We start from the raw sequence: 23,788 nt of genomic DNA on the forward strand, positions 1-23,788 counted from the left end.
TGGCCTAGGTTTGATTTCTGACCTAGGGCTTCGCCCGTCATGGAAGAAAGTGCCATTTGTTACCATCTAAAGGATCTGCAGTGACACATTACAGGGAGTTCAATCTGGAGTTGAGGGAGGATTGCACACAGTGAAGTCTTAGGAGAAGAATCAGGGCCAGAGTCCAGGCACAAAAGAATGCTGCTCAAAGTGCAGAGGTTTCACACATTTATTAGAACAAGCAGTAAACAAAAATCTCCTAAGTATAAAATCTAAATGTTCTTGAGTCCTCGTCCCAGACAGGAGAGTCACAGCATGAAGGGCAGATCTAAGTTCTTCTCACCAGTGCCAAAGTAGATGTAGCCATATTGCTTGGTCATTGGGACGTGGTAGAACGTCAGTCCCAGCCACAGCAGGCTCCGCAGTACCACCACAGTGCCTCCCTTCTCTAGCTGGACAGCCCAGGAGCCTGTGCGAGAACATGTGCTAATGAGTCACTGCAAAGGAGAAAGAGGCAGTATTCCTGGAGCAGGCTGTCCCTAAGCTGAGAGAAGGACTGCCAGTGGGTTCTGCCTGACCAGTTAGTGTACAAGGCTGCACTGGACTTTGTGACACCTGAAAAGAGGGAAGTCAGGGAGACCAGAAACCTTTATGACCTTTTTTTTTTTTTTTTTTTTTGTCAGTTCAGGATTACAGGCTGCCCTTATTTCTGGATGTCTGTGTCTAGGTTCACACGGCAGCATATTCCCATGGCTAAGATGGTAATGTCATGCGTCACAGGAAGGGACCCCTGGAACTCCAGACTTGTATACTTTATCCTTAGGAGAGGGTACAGCTATTCTTGGCTGCTTCTGAGTGGGCAGCAGTTACTCTAACAAGCTCTGCCACCTACTTGGTCTAGCTAACAGCTATAGAGAGCCAAGTCTAGCTATAGCAATCCTGCATATGTATGAAATTTCTTCTTAAAAAAAACTTGTAGCATTAGTAGTGGGAAGAGAAAGAAGATGCTTTTCTGCTCCAGGGAAGACTGGTTTCCCTGATGCAGTTACTGGGAAAGAGGAAGAAGAGAAAGTGAAAAGCAAGGTATTTCCTATCTCAGAGAAATTTGCAGAAAAGGTTAATTCTTTTCAGTATTTCTTGGCTCCACCATTGAAGAGGATGTGCGTGGTAGGGGCAAAGGGATTACTTTCCGCATTAATTTTGCTTTGGCTCTGCAGAGGAGGTTCAGAGCCAGTGTGAAAATGCAGTTTCTCCTGGATGCAAGGAGCTCTGAGCCACTGAGTATTTGTTTTGCATCTGACACGACAGCCTGGGAACAATGCCGGATGGGAGGGGGCTGGAGCATCAGCTTGGATTCAATGCCAGAGGGCAAGGAGCTGCCAGGAGAAGAAAATACCAGCTGCAGCACCAAATCAGTAATGCCTAGAGGCCACAATGTAGGGAAGAAGGTTCCTGCTGAATCTCCATCTAAAAGCAAAAGCACTAGACCCAAATTAAAAAAAAAGAAATGCAGTCAGAGCTGTCAGGCTACTACTGGCCTAGAGTCAACTGGTCAGCCTATCCGCACCCAAAGACAAAATCTGTCAATTCCAGAGTGAGCAGAAAGCCCATAATGTATTGGGCTAGTTAGACGGTATTCATCCTTGTAGATAATTTTAGGCTCATCAACTTATGGTATGACTCATGCTTACTCATATCACGGTTAGCCTGGGGAAGGGCTTCTGTGATGGCTGTCAGCTGCCAGTCCTCCGCCTCCCACTAACTTCTGACTCTTGGCCAATTTTAGTCACATCCGACAAAGGGCTGAAGGGCTTTAACACCACAAGTTCCTACAACAGGTCACCACAGGACATGGCCCAGGAATTTACTATAGTTCCTGAAGCTATTTGGCTTGCCAGCAGTGGCAAGGAAGCACAGGCTGTTTGGCTTGCCTGGCAGCCAAGAGGCAGCAGCTAGCTGGGCAATCAGTGTTTGCCTAGCTTTGGGCTCTTGCACGCTCACTTGCAGTACATGTAGCATCTTATGCAGTTCCTGGCAAACTAAAGTGGTAGAGGGCTTGAGGGAGGAGTGAAGTTGAGGGGAAACATACATATGGTGTCTGCAGAATCAGAAAGGAAGAACACAATTCAAAGCCCTGTAAAACCAGGTGTCACGAGTTGTGCTGTTCACCTGTCACCTATCTCTTCTCGTTGTATTTCTCTATTTTTCAAAAGTTTCTTGGACACCATTGTTTTCCCGGTCTCCTTCAGTAGCAAGTTCCACAGGTTTGTCATACCATAATATGCACAACCTAAGTCCTGTGTCATCTTCAATCTCTTCAGTTATGTGCAAACAGGGAACTAAATGAACAGCAAGAACCCATAACTTCCATAACAGTCACCGAACCTTCTGACAAACAGACTCTGTCTGCAGGATACAAGTACAAAGGAGACATTCACAGTCTTTAAAGACTCATGAGATTTCTGCACTGGAGAGCTTACTTCTGACTCGCTCAGCTTCATGTTTCCACTAAAGACAAGCAGCTGGAATCACAGTAAAGCAAAGCACTACTTAGTATAGGGCACGATCAGTACAGGTGTGTGCCATCTTTTCACCTTCCTTGTACTGTGACATTCTTTGCTCAGGTCCTAGTTAAAACATGAGCTAGTGTCTTCACAAGCAGTGGTTTCACCTACAAGGCAACCCCAGTCTCCCATGCAGTCTCTTCAGTGCCATTTGTATGGACACAAACTGGACTGGATCTTTGTCATACCTGGAGTAAAAACACATATTATGGTTCAGCCACTGGGATTACAAATTCTGACTGACTGGGTCTCTGACAAAATCGATATGTTATAAAGAAACTTCACTACTTGGGTAGCATGGAAATCCAGATTAAGAACACTTTACTACAAGGCCATCTGCTGTCAAAGGACACGCCTTCCAACAGTTTATTGAACTTTGCCGCTACAAGTTTTCAGCATTTGCTAGTGGCAGTAGCTAGACTATGCAGAGGGGTGTTGAGCAACAAGTGGCAGGCAAATAGGTCTGAATGTAATTGTGACAAACACATTTTTCCATTTCTCCTTTGAACACTGAACTAACTTTGCTTTCACTGCAGGGTTCTTGCAGCTTGAGCTTGCAGAAACATTCTGCAAGCCCTTCATCCAAATACTGGTGGTTCTCGCTGCAGCTTTACATGCTGGTTTGCGGGGTGGGGGGGGGGGACGACGGACTGTAAACTTTTGGAAAAAGATAATGGAATGATGAACTTTCATTGTCTTTGATTTAGGACCAGTCCTCTGAGAAGCAAGTCTGTCAAGGATAGGACTGTCCTGCCTTATGGGGTGGTGAAAGCCTTTAGGGATTATCTAGTTTGCTAATGCCTCCCAACATATTGGAACCATCCAGCAGCCTGACTACATGTGCTAGCTTGTGTATGTATGCTCATGTACACAGATGAACCCTTTGCCCCAAACTATTTACAAAGAACAAAAATAAATGCCTGGAGCATGACAAGTGGGAAAGGTGAGAGGGAAAATTTGCAGAGAAGGTAAGAGTTCAACTTGATTAAATCTCCAATCTATGCTCTGGGGCAATATATACATGGATCCATGATCTCCTCAGAACATTTACCCAGTATCACACAGGCTTATCAGTCTCTGCAGAGTATTTATCAGCAGTTAACTGCGGATCAAAGGAACTTCGCATGCACCTTCACACCCAGCAGAAATGGACAGATGTAATTGAAGACAGCTCCATTCACTTTTATGCTAGATCTCTGAAGGCTGTGATGTGCAGCTGCTTCACTTCCCTATCATCTCTCCAAGCTGCAAACTCTCAAAGGGCTCAAATTTGTCACTTCATAAATGTGAGACCTTTGGGGAATATTAAGTTGTTATACTTTCCAGCTCTTCTCTGATCCTTGACTCCGCATCTAGTTCTATGCAAATATGGACAATAAAGTTTTGCTGATGCTGCATAAGTCTTCCTGTGAAATGAGGACCTGAACAAAACAAGCAGGTTACTGAAAGGCAGTCCCAACTGGACTGACACAATGTAAGCTGAGGACAGGAAAAATTATAAGAAACTGCCTGAAACTAATGTCGTTTTCACTCAGATTCTATTTTCAGCCAGAATGATGATTAGTCATAGAGCTGCTCTGTATTCTGCAGAGCCAAACAGCAGGAGCAGTGCCACCTTCCTTGTTTTACTAACCAGATCACTGGGGACATTTTTCTAACCCAGCTATCAAAGGTAATTTATTCAGTATACTTTTCCAGACTGGACTTTTGCAACACACAAAACCCATTCAGAAACTGCATTTGATACACGATGCTGGTGTCTGCCTTCTGATAAGACATCACATTAAAGTTCTGGAACACACCTGCTTATTTTGGTCCCTTTATTTAAAGGAGGAAATTAGGGCCCATTATCTCAGTACTTTTTTTTTTTCCATACCTCACCACATTAGTAGCATTTGAGGAAATGGTCCAGAAAATACAATTAATACTTGAACTCATGAGACACAGAGAAAGTTGTTCTCCTTGAAAGATCCAATTGCATCCAGCTCTGGAGCCCCCAACATAAGAAGGACATGGACCTGTTGTCCAGGGGAGAGCCACGAAGATGATCAGAGGGCTGGAGCACCTCTCCTATGAAGACAGACTGAGAGAGTTGAGGCTGTTCAGCCCAGAGGAGAGAAGACTCCAGGGAGATCTTATAGCAGCCTTCCAGTACCTAAAGGGGGTCTAAAAGAAAAATGAGAAGGACTTTTGACAAGGGTATGTAGTGAAAGGACAAGGGGTAACGGTTTTAAACTGGAAGAGGGTAGATTTAGATTAGATATTAGGAAGAAATTATTTACTGTGAGGGTGGTGAGACACTGGAACAGGTTGCCCAGAGAAGCTGTAGATGTCCCCTCCCTGGAAGTGTTCAAGGCCAGGCTGGATGGGCTTTGAGCGACCCGGTCTAGTGGAAGGTGTCCCTGCCAATGCCAGGGGGATTTGAACTAGATGATCTCAAGGTCCCTTCCAACCCAAATCATTCTATGATTCTATGAATTGCATTATCTTCCATCACAGCTCAAATCTCACAATCTTCAAAGAACAAGATGCTTTTTCAGGCCCACCTTTCTTGTAGGAGTTTGAAATAATGATGTCATAAATCACTCTAAAAGTACTTTAATCAGTAGCTAATGAACAGTATGAAATAATAGCTTAAAATGAATATGGCTTCTTTCCTCCTTCAAGAGAATGCCTTAGAAATGCATTTAATAACACAATATAAAAAGATATGAGAACTATGAAAATTAAATGCTGCTTTTATCCTTTTTTCTTTTTTTTTTTTTTAACTTCCCTGCTATTACAAATGCTTCTTGGAGTAAAATCATTGCTTAGGTAGGTGTAGGTCTGCATTACTATAAAAATGCAGAAGAAGGATGCTGGGTTCAAGTCCTTTCTGACATTGGCTCAGAATATCCCATGTCAGTCCCTGTGTTGTCATTGCCCCTGTGTCAGACAACATCCCTCTTACTGGGAGGCTGGGAAGCTCAGAGCATCAGTCTGTAAGGTACACCAAGACTCTCAGATAAAAGATGTCAGGAAAAAAAACCAAATTATTATTATTTGCATTGGAGGGAATACAACTAGAACTAGGAGACAGCAAGTAAAAGTTGGCTTTCCTAGAGTTAAATACTGATTTTAACTTGCATCTACGTGCAAAGCTGTAGCCCGTATTGTCCCTCAATCAGGCAGCAGAGTTTACCTCACTCATCATGCAAAGCTTGCTGAGGTGCAGGGAACTGGAGGTCATTGCTCTCACGCTAGAGATTTCTCACAGTAACACTGCTCTGGTGAGGTTTCCATTCTTCAAAATACATTTTTTTTAAAGAGCAAGTTAATTCTTAAGCTGCACCCAGCAAACCTAAGGAAGCCAAGCACTGTCTGTGCTGAAACTATTGCCTGTTGCTGCTCCAGAAGGGAAGGGAGGGAACTGCTGTGTGGGAGGAAAGAGCATGGGAAAAATATCCGCTGGATGAAGATCTGGAGCTTCCTATTCCCTCTTTGGATCAGGCTGCAGCCTACACCCCTCCAAACACAGGGAGAAATTGTGAGGAGTTCCTTACATCTTTCCCAAACAAGAAAGTGCTTTTGAAGATCCTGATGCTCACCCAGTGTTAAACCACTGCCTTTTTTATGGCCCTTCAACAGCTGCCAGGACACCAGGGCTGAATTTCAAAAGTCAACCTCCTTCTCAGCTTCTTCTTCCTTTCCAGTCGCCAATAGAAATCCCTGTCTCATCCCCCGTGTCTGTCTCAGCTACGGGCTGAATCTTGTAATTCACAAAGGCAATAGGGTGCGTGAGACATTAGCTTTTAAACAAAAGCCTTTTAAGAGGGCTGTTTGCAGAAGAACTTTCCTGCCATAACTGGTCCACTTTCAGTATGACCTCTTATAACATTGCTGCTTTGGAGGTGATTCAGCAATGCAGTTCAGCATAAGCTTGAGAAGAAACAGCTTTAAAAGCTAGACAGCCTGATACAGAGGCTCCGTGTCGCAAAAGCTCACAGAGGGTCATAAAAGTGACATTATCAATTCCTCTTCAAAGGAGGAAATGTCTCAAGGGAAAAACAGCTACAGCATGGTTGCTCTGACCATTTACGCAATATGCTGCCACAAGAGCAGGTTATAACAGATCTTGCTGCAGTCAGTTCTGAGTGAGAGTGAAGTACGGAGTTACAGGACAAATATTAACACCCAGACAGGGGCAACAAAACCATTTCCCTTTGTAAAAGCAGCCACTGCTTGGCTGTGCGATCCCAAGCACTTAGCTCTGACAAAGGTACACTACACCCATGGGATTTAGCTTCCATTTTCCTCCAACAGAAAATCTACACTGGGAAGAGCTTCCTACTTCCAATTTGCTGTCTGTAGGGAACAAAGACAAATTGCAAAGCAGAGCAATTGTAAGGAAAGGTCACTGTGCTCTGGCTCTCAACACATTTCGCCACACGGACATTTCACGCACAGCTTACCAGCCATACGGACACATCCAAACACTCTTACATGGGGCTCAAACTCCTTCATGCCGCGTACTGGCTGCAGACTAAATCTCTTTCATTTGCTTGACATGCCACCTGCACCCCATATGTTAACACTGCTGTCAATATTTCCAATTCCCCATATAACTATTTAATAACAATTAAATAAAAACACAGACTGGTTGCAGGTTCAGTACTATTTTAAAAAGCCACCGGAGTCTGAAAAGCACTGCTTACAAACAGTCAGATGCTGCCAAGCAGCTCTTGCATGGTCCTAACGCCTGCCACATCTTTGACACACAAATACAACCATGCCCAGATCTTGAAGTAAAATGATCTTACTTCAGAGGCTTTTTCTCTCCATTATCCTCTCCCACTGGGGACGCCTCTGCAGCACAAATGATTAAGACAGGCCTAGGTCTTTCGTTTACACACAAAGTACCTGTTTCCTGCTGACAAGGAAGACTCAAGGATTGCAATGCTGTCCCAGATGCACAGTATTCAGGTGCCTCCAAGTACTGAGTGAAATTCAGGTCACACTTAGACAACAGTGCTGCTTAATCCAGTTGAAGCAGCCTCTGCCCTCAAACCCTTATTCCCCCCTACTTCTCCCCTCCGCCACCCTCCAATCACTTCCATCATAGAGACCACAAAAGTGTTTATTTACTGCTCAGTGAACCAGGTCAGGAAAATGATCCGGGTGAAAAATAGTCTAGTTGAAAATAAAGTTATTTTTCCAGCTGGAATCTGGCTGCACAGCTAGCAATGCCAAGGGACAAGACACAGACATAAATGAGCAGCAGAGGATGGGAAGGAATGAAAAAGCTAGCACAGAAGTAATACACATCAAATTACAGCCTCCCTTATAGCCCAGTTAGTTTGCTCTTTAGTCCTAAATCCACCTGACAATTAGAACAGGGTTAGAATCTTTTTTACTATTTTTTTTTGTTAAAAAAAAAAAAAAAAAAAAAAAGGATGCAGACTTTGCACAGAAAGCATCCAGAACAAAGATTTGGAATGGGGCTGTGCACTAGAGGAAATAGCAAGACAATATGCGATCAAAACTTACAAGGAAATACAAATTAAATTCCCTGCTATTTGGATTCTGACAACTACAATACAGATCATTATATCTTGGCCCTTCTGTAGTAAATTTAGAAATCTCTGAGTGGCAAAGCACCCTTCTTCCAAAGCACAGGTTTACGCTGGATCCCGTCACACTCCATATTTCTTGTTCAGCTGGTCGCTGTGGAAACGTTTTTGGAGCGTGCCAGGAGTCACGTAGCATCTACCTGGGGAGCCCCTGCATTAATCCGTCACCTTCGTGGGCTTCTGTGAGCCCATTGGTTGGTAGGAAGAAAAAGAAGGAGTCTCTCGCCCCTCCCTGCTCTGAATGAAAGACGCTTCCTCTAAATCTTGCTACAGGATTTCAGGCTCAATTCAGCTTCTTTGGGGCTTTTGTCACCAAACAAATGTGATGTCTTTGAAAGAAAGATTAACAGTTTGATGAAAGGATGCAATGGACAGCTTTGTTCTAGCCTGCTTCCCCCTAGAGCTTTCGGTCACTGTCACTTTCTTACCCACGGGAGAATATCTGTCTGACTCTCAGAAGAGATTATGGCCACCTTGTAAGATTTTGCCTCTCCTGATAACAAAGCACTGGCCACTTTGAGGCGGTGATAATGATGAACAGGGGCTGGATTAGGGGCAAAGAACCTCACATTGATCTCTGAATTCTGAAAGAATACAAAGCAGTTGATGCTGGGATTCAATACTCACCGAATGCTTAGAGCACATCCAGTTCACTCCCCTGCAGGAGGGGCAAGGCTACAAGCTCTGTCAGTCCCCGAGTTGTACTTCTTCCCTCATCGTCGTTAGCAGGACTAGTTAAAAGGGCTTAGGACGAGGAACAGATGGCACAGATTATAAACTGTCAGTGTTTTCATACTAAGCTAGATATGAATTCTGGCTGAAATTACCTGAAGAGTTTACTAGTTTCTGAGAACACTGTCACACTGAGCTCATCCACACAGCATAGCGCAGTTGTGTTGATACTCAAGCTAATTCTGAACACTAAAGATAGCTAAGCATCTTCCAATGCCTGTGATAGCCTAGCAATCTCTGCACAGCACAGCTGCTGTACAAATATACCCATAGATATAGACAAGGGACCCAACTGTCCCTTGTCCTTCTCCCTCTACACACAGCCAGACACCCCTTCGGCATGCAGAATTTCAGTTCCTATGATATTTGTGTACAGTAAAATAAGTCAACGCCTGTTGACTCCCTCCCTGCAAAACTTCTATGGCCAAAGGGGCAGCACACAGCAAAGAAAAGCTATACACAGGGCTGGCACCAATGCCAACTGCTGCGCAGGTAGGAACTGCCACTCCTTGCATGGAGCCCCCTTCAGAAATAGATCACTCCTAGCACAAGCTGATCTCCTTGTGACTTCAGTGACACACAGACTGGCCTAGGCTTTCCCCTGCAAGTAATTTTTCATTATTCCCTAGAGAAAGGGTTAGGCCAAGGCTGACTGATGTGGTGATAAAACTACAACTTCTGGTTCTAAGAGGCTTGACCAGAACTTCCTATCAGTTCAGTAAAAAGTTCATCTCCTTTTCACGTCAAATGAACCAGGAGCTGAAATAGAGACAGGGTGGGCAATGATTTCTTTTACTGAGGAGGAAAAAAAAACTTTAAATACAATCCCTGGAAAGCTGCTATGAAGACTCTGGTTCTGTCCTCATTCTTTCACTGCAGCAGTCAGGAGGGCAAAGGACTCCACTACAGCTCTCAGTTGATGGGCAGCCCTGCTTCAGTAGAAATTCATCCAAGGCCTCTGACTAAACAAGAACTCCGAGGTGATACAGACATGGACCCAAAAGCAGTGAATGCACTACTTTATTACGCATAGACACAATGCCCAAGGAAAACAGACTCCTTTCCAGAAAGCAAAGCAGACTATGGACAGCCAGTCAAAAGCTATAATACTAACTTGCTCTGGAGTCCTCCTGTTGTATTGCTACGTGAGAAATTCCAGTCCAATCTTGAACTTCTGAGCAGCATCCCAGCTGTAGGAGGGACAACAGCTTGTATTGCTCCTAGGCAGCTCTCCTGGGTCACTGCAGGAGTAGCCATAGCAGCCTATAAAGGCTCCCCAGTCCATACATCACTAGCAAAAATGAAGCGTGTCTCTACTTTTGAAGGACACAGGAGACATGCTTATGTATTTGTGTATGTCCACTGCATGCCTGCGATCACTAAGGATGCTAAGAAAGCTGTTGAAAAGCCCAGTGACCATTCCAGAAATTGCCTAAGCTTGGAAGAGACTGAGTCTCTTCACTATACCTACAGTTTAGGGGGTCAAGATACCACACACAGCCTGGAAAGACAGGCCATACCTTCTCCTCAATTTGATGCTGTTCTTGGTGCTTTTCTTTCTCATTTTACTTTTCTGTGGTTTCCTTTCCCGTCCCCGGCACTGACAATGCTGGCACCATAGTGCGCCCTGCTGGAAGGCAGCAGCTACGGCCAGCCTAGAATTATTCATAGGGATGGCCGACTTCTGTTTTAACAGAGAAATTCAGGTACCAGTGCTTTAACGACCCACTGAGTCAGCTATTTGGTTCAGTTCCCACATCTGAAAGCCAACTGTTCTGATGCACACTAATCCAGTTTACTCCTTCTGTACCACTGTGTTATAAAATTGTTTGTCAAAACCACTTGTGTAAATGTCAGGTAACTCCACGGGACCCTGCAGCTCAGTTTCACACATTCACCACGCCTAACGATCACCTCTCCTAACCAGGAATGAGGATAGCTGTGAGCCACACTAGGTATTTTGGTCTATGTTTTGGCTACCTCTTTTTATCCTCGCTAACATGAAGCATTGCCCTCTCATTCATTATGAGTCTTTTAGTTTGGATTTCAGTGAGACAGCTTGAAAAGCCTTGTCCCCATGTGGCTCTTGGCAGGCTAAGAAGTAAAGTGCTCTTGCTCTCAGCTTTCACAGAGCTGGGGAGGTGCTGCTTATTGTTAAGCAATGAAAGGGGAGGGCTCAGGTCACATCTGTGAAATGTTAGTGGAGAAGGGAGGCTGGGTGAAAGTAGGTGGCCAGCACAGCATAGCACTTTGCTGGATTTTGCAAGGCCACTGGGGAGATAGGCAGCCATTTGTCTTAGAGCCCTGATAACGGACCAGCTTGCTCTCTGCTGGCTAGCTAGGGGTTGTAAATACCTCTGCAGACACAGACTCTTCAAATGGCTGGAGACAGGCTGATAGGGGATTAATTGCCTGGAGGGAGGGTCAAAAGGGAGTTAATTAGCTGTGTTAATGCATGGAGATAAAACAGGTTTGTGTCTCCTGAACCTCTTATTCCTGGGCTTTGGGGTACCCAAGATGGGGCTACCATAATGGCCGTTGAGAGTGGCCAAAGGAAACTATCTCCCACTTAAAAATGCAACCTCTCCACCTTAAGCACCAGCTTCTGCTAAACTGATACAGAGCCTGCTAATGAAGCTCAGAGGACAGGAGGTTAGTGTTCTAACCCACGCTACTGTTCAGCAAGCTTACAGAAAGGCTAGTGCCCAAAGTATTCAGCCAAGGAAATAGTCACCAATCCTTTTGTCTGTAATGCTGTATAAGGAGCACTCCAAAAACACTGCACATTTGGGTGAAGAAATAGAGTTACAGACTGAGTGACTGTCACCTCCTCCACAGTCAAAATCGTAAAGGAGCTGAAATGGTCTTCTGTCTAGGCACGGCACTTCTCCCCTTCCTCTAACTGAATCTTGGAAACATCAAGTGGACAAGACTCACTATGATCCATGTTGCCACTGTACACCTATTTAGAGTGATGCTATAAAATCTCTTCCAGCATTACAATAGCAGCAACTACATCTGAGGGGTCCTGGCTCCTCAGTTCACCCTCCACAACGGACAGCGATAAGTCCGGAATCTCCTCAGTCCTCTTCTGAGCCCTCAGGCGTTATAGTTCAGGAAGCAAAGCCAACCCTACTGAGAGTCCTGCGCTTGGAGTCGCTGTCTCAGCAATCCATTGTCATCTTTGTGTTATTGTCACTGACAATGAAGTAGCCTGAGCTAAATATCACCCTCCATGGCTGTCGACAAGTTTACAGCCAGGCATACCAGGAAATCATCTGTTCTGGGCTCCCACATACCACTGCCCGTTAAACTGAACTCAGCTACTCATGTCCAGGACTAGCAACTTATATTTACATTTGTTTAAAACACAATTCCCAGGGAGACATCCAGCATGATGCTGCAATACCAAGAGACACAGATTCATCCACTGCCCTTGCTAGCTGGTAATCATCATTTCACTGTTAAAATGTGTAAATTTTTCATTTTAGTTTTTTTTCTGGCTATGATTTTCAGCTGCTGGTTCCTGTTATGCCTTTCTCTGCTATACTAAATAGATCTTCAGTACCCAATATTTAAATTCCATGGAGTATTTACACAGTGTAATACAGTCATTCTCATGTTCTTTTCTGTAAGATAAACAGATTGAACTGTTTATGTCTCTCACCAGCCCTTGAATCATTTTGTGGCTCTTTTCTGCAACTTTCCAGTTTTGCAATGTGCAATAATCCAGTTCTGATTCCATTAACAGCATATGCACAAGTAAAGTCACCTCCCTGTCCCTATCTGCTACGCCCTTGTTTATATATCTATAGATCAAATTAGCCTTTTAAGTCTCAGGATCCGACTGGGAGCTAATGTTCAGTGGGTTGTGCCTGGATTTCCTTTCAGAGCCACAGCTTCTAGAATACAAGCCTGGCTTCCAGTCCCTGCTCTTAGATACGTCATTTTGCAGGTAGCTACATCAAGATGTGCTTTATTTAAGTAAGCCGAGTTTGCCGGATCTGTGTAGACCTCTTGCCCTTGTCATTATTTGTCTCTCCACCAATCCTTTACTTCTAGATCATTTATAAATAAATTGAAGAATATCAGTATGGGCACTGGTCCCAGCTGAAGCCCTGACTGACTGCTCCCAGAAATACACTCATTCAGTGATTTCTGAATTACAAGTACTAATCAAGAGCAGTTTAGAGGAATATTTCTGCAATGCTGGGATTTATTAAAGGTTAGCATTGTAAGTATGCCACAAGTCTCCTGAGATAATGATTTGAGGAGTAGCTTCTCTGGCTCTACCATTTAAATTTTTTAATGAGCAGAAAATATTGCCTAAGTATTCGCCTTAGCAATAGTCTGAAAACTGTCTGAAACAGTATTTTATTGTCTTCATTTGATGTGAGTCCATATTCTTTACAAAAACAAAGCAGAAAAAAAAATATTGAGCATTTCTGCCCTTCCACATTTTTATCAGCCTTTTTGCTGTCACCATTTAGTGACAGTTTCCAGTAGCATTACTATGCTTTCTTTTCCTCTCAATATACTTGAAAAAATCCTCCTTAAAGTTGTCATGGATTACTCTATATTATCCTGGCTTCTTTTGTCATTCTGTAGTCATTATCAACTCCAGTTTACATAAATTATCAATTGTTCCCAATTGTTCTGCATTTCCTTTTATATGGCTTTTTTTATTTTATTCTAATTCCTACTTTTACTCCACTACTGAAGTGTGGTAGGCTTTCAGCCAAAAGCAGCTATTTTCTGACTGGGAGTCACAACTTTTGAATATATTCTTCTCAAAGAAATCCTATTTCCACTCATATCTTTTTCTAGCTATGTTTTTCTTTCCCTTTGCTTCTGACATATCTCCCCTACTGCATCAGTTTTTAACAGTGCCTTGTTGCTGTCCCTTATCTCCATATCAAAGTGATCTGAGTCAGTAATCTGTTACAAATCTTCAGTCAAGTTATTGCTTTTCTGAACTGTAGTTTGAAAGCACCAAAGAACTGAATTATCCAGCCTCTATTTTGCTTCCTCCCAAGCTTTCCATTCTACACTAGTACCTTAGGCTTTCTTCTAACCCCTTCCTTTATCCTTGCAGAATGTAGCACTGCCTGACCATGGTCACAGTAAAATCATCTTTCCTCCCCTGTTTTCACTTTCCCCATCATGCCAATGCCCGACAAGTGACTACTATTTCATATCTACACAACATTAGGTCATCAAGTGAAAACGCTGTAGGCATGCTAGGAATTATTGCTATTTGCTTTACTATGCCATTATCTACAAGCACATGTAAAACTGCCACAACTCTAGTTCCTGAAATGCTGTCGCCCAGGGTGCTGAACTCCATGCAGCAGAAAGGACCATGCTGCCAGCAGCTGAAAGGCTACATCTAATTGTGCATAAAGTTGAGCAGATTGTGTGCTTAGGCTAGAGCAAACAAGCTTATCTTTAATGCAGACATATGGCCAGCAAAACCTACAGATCCCAGCATGCAACGTTCTGGCCAGCTGGCCATTTGGATCAGAATGAAGCATTACACGATCTGATACTGTAGTGACAGAAGATCAGTACGGCAACCCCTCCATATTCAAAAATAATGAGTCAGGCCACTCAAAATTACGGGTTTGGCTCAGAGAGCTGGAGATTTTAAAGGGAATAAACTGACTGAATTTGCTTTTGAGAAATGGTTCATATTCCCCCACTTTTCTCTACAATCATTTTCAAAATGTATTTTTTTTTTATAAAAGCTAAGTCACGCAGTCACTTACCTCTGGGAGCTGAAACACCAAGAAAAAACAGACAGAGTCACAGTATGATTCTGAACTCTTAAAGTGCACAGATAACCTGATAGACAGACACAGAATCTGGAACCTGCAATCACCACAGATATCACTGGTAAAGATAAGAGTGGCAGACAGTTTTGTTACAAAATTCCAGGTTTTCCAGTCTTGCACTGAATGCTCTCCTTTTACCATTGTTTCCTTTATTCAACACAGTTTTAACTTCCTTTCTTCCCACCTCTCAGCTGTCATATAAAATCTTCTCTCTGCCTCCAACTTTCCATTCTGTAAAACACCTCTGCTCTCCTATGACACACCATACATTTTATGACAGTTACCCCCCTGACAGCCATCACAGATGCTCAGTCTCCAGTTAATAAGGAAAACTACTCCAACAGAGTTGTTACTCTTGGACAAGTTAAAATCACCCCTTAATCTTTCAGTCTTGTTGTTTAGGTCTTTTAAGATGCTTGCGGAATTCTAGCCAATACAGGCTGGGAGCATCACTCAGATGTCACTTACCCTCAGACCACTTTTTGTGTATTTGTTGAGGGCAGAGACAATTCTGGCTTCAGTCACAATTCTAGATGCAATAGATTTGAGAATTCCTATGTCTGCTCTGATAACTGCTCAAGAGAAGATCTAGCCAGGAAAGGCAAGAAAAGCTTCAGGTTAAAAGGAGGGGATTTGCCAAAGCTATGAACAACATGTCAGGAAACAGAAAAAGCACTGTCTGCTCTGGGTCAGGACCAACATGCAGTAGCAGAGTTGAAGGAAGGTAATCCAAGAACCAGGGTTTGAGTGCCTTGCAACCAGGAGTGAGTGACTTTGGCAGAGCCATGCTGATAAAATCAGCAGAAAGCCTGTGTCTGCCCTCTGTTCTTTTTTTCCCCTCACAGTTTCACAAGCAACCGGTACTTTAGGCAGCCAGAATGCTTGTTAAAGGAGGGTGGGTTGATCTTTCTTTAATGTTGGAGCTCCTATCTGCATGCGATAGAGTGCAATTAGAGAGGCTACATGCCTTGCCGATCCTGTAACCAGTTCCTGTCTTACTTCCTTTGCCTGACAAGCTCATTCCATCAATCCCCAGGTTCAGTCCAAAAAAGAGCAGGACAATACAGCCAGTGCTGCACAGGCACCATGATGAATCTTCTCTTCCATTAAAAAGCACTCAGCTGCACTTGAGCTCAGGTAGTCTTTGAGAGGTAACATTTTTTGAGGAGACTGAGATCTGCACTAACAGCAACAACCTCCCGGCAAGGGGCAAAGGTTCATGCTTACACAGACCTCAGGTTGCCACAGGAAGACAAATGTGACAGTGACATAGCTGAGCCCCACTTTCAATCTGCCACTGGGTAAAATACAGCTACAAGTCAAATTGGATTTAAAGACTTCCACAAAACTGCCATGTTCATGTCGAATATACAGCATGACCTGCCAGTTGCCTAGTTCCTTGAACTAGATGAGAAACACTCAGTATGAGATCTGTAATCTTTCAAAGGTACCATTCTCCATCACAGCTGAAGGTGGCTAAAACCAACTCTGTCATGCAAATTAGCCTTCAGGCTCTTAGCCCTCGGAGCCTGTTTTCTAGTGGAAACATAGAAAGCAAGGCAGATTTATGTCCTGATGCAGTTGCTCTGTGGTTTCAGGCCTCACGAAATCGAAAAGTCTCCCTACCACAAACCTTAGGGAAAAAAAAGGGGAAAAAATGCAAACAGTAGCAATGCCTGAATTACCATAGGAAACTACAGCTAAAACTTTCTTAGGAGGTATCTAGGATCTAACTCCACCTTTTTTGAGTCAAAAGGGACAACTCAGTGAGCCAGTGTATGCAAAAATGTGCTGTCTCTCCAGACTACACCTCTGGAAAATGACTGCAGCAAGCACACTCCCAGTAAGTTGAGCAATGGCGTATATTTTAGTGCTGTTTATGCTTTGAATCGTCAAAAATATTCAGAATTCATGCAGGAGCTCACTAGGTTCATTCTCATTTTTTTTTGACCAAGGAGAGATTGGGAGATATATATATATATATATATATATATATATATATATATATAAAACAAAGTCTGAAAAGCTACTTACAGCACTGGCAATTCACTGTCCTTCCAGCCAATACCATCTGGCACAAGACACCCACTAGCCTATTCTGCTGCTCCAGGATAGGAATAAAATAGCAAATCTAAGTTCTGATTGTGTCCCAATAATCCTTCTAGACAGCAGGATGTGGAAATGCTTGGCCCAATCAAAAAAAAAAAAATACAGCAAATCAGAAAAAAGCAGTTAGAAACAAATAACAAGTCATTCCCATCTCTTTAGAGAAATATCCTGCCAGAGGAATTGATGGAAGGCTTTAAATATATTTAACAATTGTCCAACAGAACAGTAGAGATGTGAACTGAAGATACATTCTGGTATGCACATCTCTCTTCATCCTTCCACAGTGTGTAATCCCACTAGAGTACAGATTATTCCACACTACAGCATTTCTGACACAGTTTATCAAAGGAAAGTTTGAATTCAGCCTCTCAGAGATATGAGCTTAGTGTTAATGAGAGCCCATTTAGATAAAGAAGAGTAATACTGGGTGGGATAGGAGGTGTGAAATACTTCAAACCACATAAATTCCCCTTATCACTGGTGAATTATCTCCACCATAGGGACACCAGCTGTCACAGGCTTTGCAGAAGTCAGGAGGGAATATGGCACTAGGGCAGAGGAGGTAACTGCCGGTGTGGTCAGACCTGTTGTGGCGGTGTGGTCAGACCTGTTGTGGCAATGTGACAGCCCTGGTACACTTACATCTTGCCACTGTAAGCATTTAGAATTGCTTAAAAAGGGAATTAAGTGCAATATTTAGTAAAGGATAAAGTTCCTTTACAGATTTGCAGGAGCTTCTCCCAAGCATACAAACTCCACAGTAACGCACGCCTTGTTGCCTCAGCGTTTCCCAGGTGACTCAGACTGCCTTCCCTTTCATGTATCTGTTGATTCTGCTACCGTTACCTTGTGGAATATCATGCTCCAGAGAGTCTAGAAAGTCAGTGGATGGGTCCAAATCAGCCTTTTCCAGCAGGGTTTTATTCTTCAGGTTAACAGGCTCAGTAAAATGGAAATAGGAAGTTAACTTTTTTGCCTCCGTCAAAGAAAGACCTGCAACAGCCATCAGTGACCATTAATACAGTGAGCCAGGCTAACAGACATTATACCATCAAATGTCATTGTTTCTCTAATGCCTACAGCACAGGACAGAATCACACTCTTTCTCCAGTGGACTCCACAGAAGACCAAAGATTTGCCAGAAATGTGTGGCAGTACTCCCTGATGTTGTGCATTGCAGACCATGCTAACTGCAGTCCCAGGTAGGCAATGGGCACCCAGTCAAGACCAACTCTCTGTGCCCATATGGTTACATCCTGTATCTGGATGGAGAATTCACTGCAGCTGTAACCGACATAAAACTAAACTGACTAAACACTGACATAAACTATACATAGACAAATGAAACTACAGGTTTAATGACTCAGAGCCATTTCTGCCACTCCTCCCACCTTCCAGAGTTGAATCATGCACTTGAACATAAGTGGCATTGGATGCTCTCCTCCCTATTCATCTTACTCAAGGAAAAAATAAACCTGAAATCAAAACATCAACTAGAGAAAGTTATCTTAATTTACAGCCTTTATGATCAAAGTACAGTTGATCGTGATACAGAAAATGAGAATTTACCTTCAAAGTTCCTGTTTTCTTGCACAGACCCAAAAGGAGTCTTCACAAATGCCCCCCGGGGGATGATACCGACTGCTCTGTCTATCTGTTCTACTGTAGCTACGAGGCGGGCCTCCTCCTTGATCATGTGCTTTAAGGAAAAATAGGCAAATTTTAAAGGCAGGGCTTTCCTTGTTGTCATTTCTGCAAATAAACTTGAGGTGACAATAGAAACCACAACAAACTCATCAGCTTGGAGCCTGATGGCGCTAAGAGGAGGACCACAAATCAGATATTCTTCTCATAAGATCTGTGGCTAGGAGCAGACAGTCTAGACTCACCAGAGAATTACCTGTCCCTCCCTTCATCCATCCTTTCTTCCTCCTCAATTAAGCTACTTGTGACTTGTCTCTTCAGTTATAAAGAATGGTACCTGCACTTCCTATGTAAAGCTTCAGACACTGCAGTGAGGACCTGCACCATCCACGCATAATAAAACAAAAAGGACAAAGGACAAAGAATATTTCTGAGCCATGTCTAACTCCAGGAGCAACTGAAGTAAGAGTTCAATCAAGAAGCTGTTGCTACACAATGACAGCAAAGAGGAAACTGTGTATTCTGCCTCAGCACAGGCCCAGGCTCCTTATTACAAACAAGGAGGAGAAGCCAACACCTGTCCAATTCAAGAGGTACAACCATAGTGAAGAGAGTTTGAAAGTGTTTTGCTGTATTTACCTCCTTACCATCTTCAAACACACTTTCAGCATCTTGCGCATTTATCTCAGGGTACGCATACTCAAAAGAAGGATCCCCCTGGAAGCGGCCCTTCAGCTGCTCAGCTTGTGCAACCATCTCCTCAGTCACTGGTGGCAGGAGGCTCCATTCCACGCAGTTCAAGCTGCCAGAGACAAGCAGGACACAGGCCCGAGCCTGCTGAAGCACGGGGCTCCATGCAGCCTTACCAGGCCCCTCAAGGCACAGCAAGGCTCCCTCCAGGAGAACTGTGCAGCCCTCCCCAGTCCCCTCTCTTCTCTCCCCAGCCCCCAAACCTTCCTCCTGAGGCCGTTTAGACCTCCCCGGTCCCACCTCCCAGGGAAGTGCCAGTCCCCAGTACGGAGTGGCGGTGAGGCCCGGTCCGGCCCGGCCTCCGCACCTGTAAAGGCGGCTGCGGGGCGCGGCGCGGTCAGGCCCCAGCCCCTCGGTGATGTAGTAGGCGCCGCGCAGGCCCTGGATGCAGCCCCAGAACCAGACCCGCTCGAAGCGGTAGTCGCGCTGGAGGAGCAGCAGCGAGGCCCCCAGCGCCGCCCGCTTCTCCGGGCTCAGCCCCGCGCCGCCGCTGGCCGCCAGCTCCAGCGCTGCGGGTAGCGACGCCGCCTCCATGGCGGCTCCGGCGTCGCCGTTGCCAGGCAACGCCGCGCCGGTGCCGTCGCCGCGGCGCCGGGGTCAAAGGTGACGGCGTGCTTCCGCTGGAGGGAACGGCTCAAAACGTCAATCAAAGTCAGCGCCCTGGCAACGGCGGCGGGGGTCGAGGCGGATCCGCCTCTCCGCTGCCATGGAAACGGCGCCGGTGGGAGCAGGCGGGCAATGGCGGCTGCTCGGTGCGGGGCCTCCAGCCCGGGAGGGCAGCTGGCTCGGGCTGAGGGCTCGGGCGGGAGGCGACGGAGGAGCCGTTGCGGGGGGCCCTCACCTGAGCAGACACGGGGTGATGGCAGCTCCCGTGCGCTTCAGCCGCCGCTTACGGCTCCGGCCGAGCCTTCGCTCCGCGAGGGGCTGAGGAGAGCAGGGCAGTGACGGCGGGGAGGCCGTGCCCCGTCTCGGGGTCAGCCGCGGGCTTCCTCCAGAGCAAGGAAGGAGAAGGCAGAGCCCTAGGGAGCCCGCAGGCAGACGTGGCTGTGCGGGCAGACCTGGCCCTGCCGGTCCTGTGTAAAGCTAACCCCGACTCGAGACCCAGAAATACTGACAAGCAGTGACCCGTCACACATGCAGTTAGGGGTGGCCGACCTGCATAGCTGTTCCTCAATTTCATGAGCCCTAAATCTAACGGTAAGTCCGAAAAGCAGGACTATTGTAGTGCAACTTAGCTGGGATACCACAAAGGGCTCCATTTTCCTCGTTTCTTCCATGAATAGCAGAAAAAAAAAAAAAAAAAAAAAAACCAGCCTCTGAATCTCACTAGTTACTGTGTCATTTTTACTGATCTTTTCTAGCTCATGTACATCTATAAACACAGGGCTTATTTATAAATGACAGCACTTGGATCACTCTTTAGGGACTTATTTTGCTGAATCACTTACAGGCACATCTACGAACAGCTCCTGCCCTAAAAAAAAATTGCAGTCTAGCTTAATACACAATGCAATAAATAAGTAATGAGGTTGTGCAGCTGCCTAGACAAATAGAATTTCTGCTTGACATCTTTAGGAACTTTAAGCTTTTATATGTGTGCATTATACAAATAAATATATGTATGTGCACTTACATTTCAATCCATCACCACATCGTAAATTCTTGGATTTCTTTTTCATCCATTTCCTGTTCACTTCTAAGGAAAACACTGGTCCTGGGACTGCTGCCTGTAACAGTTGTCACCTGCTTGTCTGTCAAGTGATGAGCTATACAGCACACAACCTGACCCGTTAGTTTTACTTACACTACACAAAAAGCGACTCAGATTCCCAAAGGTTAACCGCCTCTCTTTGATGTGAATTGTGCAGAACATGCAGGAGTGACCACAAACTTTTTGTCCATGTTGTCACCTACCACTGTGACATAGTCTAACTTTCTCTCTGGGAACAGGAATTTGCAGGCTTTGTAAACTCACTTAATCACTAATGTCTCTAGAACTGTGTGTTAATATTTTATGTTACGGCTATCATCGGGCCAGTAAAGAGTAGAACTGTAAGCCAAACGCATTTCATACGAGTCGGAGAGGCAACTTGAGACCATAATGAATTTTTGCCACTGTCAGCCACAGCTGGATTCAAACCAGATGCTAACAGCTGAGAGCCTCTTTAGCCTGTTATGGATCTCCTAAGCCACCCAGTCTCCAGTCTTTGCCCGTCTTGACTGAAGATTATCAAAAAGGAAATCTATAGCTTAAGGAAATTCTTCCTGGTTCAGTAAAGTCTGGTGGGTAACTGTACTCGGCTTTGCTTTGTCTTGACCCCAATTACTAAACACTGATAAGGATCGGGAAGTAAGTGGTTGTATTATTTAACAAATGAAAGGTCAAAAGCACTGCTATTCAGCAAGGTCAAAGGTTACCATCACTGTTATTAAACAGTTTGAAAGCAGTTTCTCCCATCGGTTGCCATCCCGGGCTCACACAAGGAGCTGCTCAGCAGTCGGGCAGCCAGGAGGGAAGAGAGGCACCGGGCAGCATTCAGCCGGCTGCTGCCTAGGTGGCTTTTCTTAGAGACCTGCTTCGGGGAGGGAAGGTGCCACGCTCCCCCAATGCACAGCAGCTCCCGTGGTAGCACGGAGCTCTCCTGCCTTTGCCCAGAACACACACCTACCTGTGTGCCAAACACCTTCAGTTCCTCCTAGCTCCACCCCGTTAGAGCTGGCATCCTTTTGAATGAGAAATCAAACTCAGGCTCCCTTCCACTCATGCTGGGCAAGGTGCTGAAGCTCACAGAACTATTTGCAGCATCAGAGTTAAGTATCTTGAAATACATGTAAGTAACTGCTGAGTCCACAGTAGCTGCTCTATGTTTGCACAGCTTTATAAAACATTTGAAAATACTTTTAGTGATATAGTAGGAAGTGAGCTCATCTTCCTCCATATTCTTTAGTATCCCTCCTCTCAAGATAAAGAAAAATAATTATTAATCCACATCACCATTTCTGCTGGTACAGATTAAGAAGGCTGCCTTCAAAATACTCTTGCAGGACAACGGTTGCACTTTCCTGGGCATCCATTAGGCTGACACTGCTCACAAGTTATACCGCTATCCACCATCCAGGTCACTTCTTCATGTAGTGGGGACAGTCTGCAGTCGGTTCTGATGCAGCAAGAAATAGATAGGGGTTATTGTTCTCAGGTATGTTGAATATAATGTCTGATTTTCCTCTCAATTATCTCAAAAGTTCAGACTGTCTCTGACTTCAGAAACATTGCAGCTTTGAATCATTTTTCCTGCATATAAGTCATTACTGTATAAGCTAAATAGAATAGTAAAAGATAGTAAACAAGAAAGGAAAGTACAGAGTTTTTCTCAATAAGGAAGGTGTGATAGATGGCTGCTTGACAGAAGGGGAGGAGATTGTGGACAACAAGCAGCTGAACAAACTTCAAGAACTGCAAAGTGAAGCCTTGAGCTATGCTGAGCATAAAGTGAGGAACTGGAGCCAAGTAATGGTTTAACAGCAACAGAAGGCACCAGGGATGTCCCTACCTAGTAGAATACAGGCACTTTCCTCTGTCTTGGAGATTGTACTAAATATGGCAAAACTCTGGAATACTTTGACTGTAAACTGTTCAAAGAAAAAGGATGTAGGTCTTTTGGCTTGTCCAGGACTAACATCACTTTCTCCGTTAGTGAGAACTGAGCTAGCTGTGCACAGTCCCTGGGAGACTTGGAGGGGAAGGGGTGAAGGTGCAATGTGTGCCATGGGCTGGACTCCTCCACATCTGGAATCCCTGCAGTAAAAAGTCAGCAAGAAACCAGGCTAGTGGGTCAGGATGGGAACAGCTGTGCTGAGAGAAAGAGTAAATCTCTGGGATGATTGTGACAAGCCTTCCCCGGAGATTCTATTCGACATAATCCTGGGCAGGCAATATGCCCAAAAAGTGGCTATCCTGCCCTACTCAGAAAAAGACAGGCACAAGAGCCAGAGCTTTGTTGGTTTTGTATCATGAAGTTTTCTATGTCTTTAAGGTTCATTTCATGCTTTTCATCACTCCCCTAATAGCATCTATCTTCCTGACTGCTCTTGGCACAGGGGACAGGTAAAGAGTTTACTGGGGTAAGAAGTACCAATGTGCTGATTATATCATCTTGCCTCGGCATCACATGAGTAGCTGTGATACTTCCAGCTGGCAACTGAACACACACGTCTTTCTTTGCATTTTTCAGGTACCCAGAGGGGTGAGATGCAGCCCTTTGACCTTGCACCCACCATGCTGCCAGTCAGACTGCTGACAGTCTCAGTAGGAGGATGCTGTTGAGGAACCCTGGGAAAGACAAAACAGCACAGTGAGAAACTGCTATGTAAATGTAGTCCTGACTGTGGTTAGGCTTCAGGAGGATTTAATGCATTGGTGTAGGTATTATCCATATCTCAGGCTGCCCATCATCCTAGTGTCATGGCAATAGGAGTTAACATATTCACAAATAACTAATACAGGTTTTTTTTTTTTAAACATCCTAAGCAAGGATAGGAATTGCGGGAAAGATTTCCAAATTGTTTT

General features: G+C 44.7%; 1 protein-coding gene across 2 annotated transcripts; it reads right to left on the reverse strand.

Annotated features, from left to right (window-relative positions):
• Positions 1-272: 272 nt before the first annotated feature.
• RSPH9 (radial spoke head component 9) lies at positions 273-19,764 on the reverse strand. Of its 2 annotated transcripts, none has more exons than XM_086744821.1 (5): positions 19,529-19,764; positions 19,111-19,273; positions 18,397-18,526; positions 17,674-17,820; positions 273-448 (listed from the first exon to the last, which is right to left on the reverse strand). In XM_086744821.1, exons 1-5 carry the CDS (start codon positions 19,753-19,755, stop codon positions 288-290), a joined length of 828 nt encoding a protein of 275 aa, XP_086600947.1. In that variant the 5' UTR covers positions 19,756-19,764; the 3' UTR covers positions 273-287. The 2 variants fall into 2 exon arrangements, with proteins under 2 accessions (XP_086600947.1, XP_086600948.1); XM_086744822.1 differs by lacking the exon at positions 273-448 and adding an exon at positions 4,598-4,709.
• Between the last annotated feature and the right edge of the window lie 4,024 nt (positions 19,765-23,788).

The sequence above is a fragment of the Chlamydotis macqueenii genome, chromosome 3, assembly GCF_036417535.1.
Source record: "Chlamydotis macqueenii isolate bChlMac1 chromosome 3, bChlMac1.mat, whole genome shotgun sequence".
In the NCBI taxonomy this organism is placed as follows: Eukaryota; Metazoa; Chordata; class Aves; order Otidiformes; family Otididae; genus Chlamydotis; species Chlamydotis macqueenii.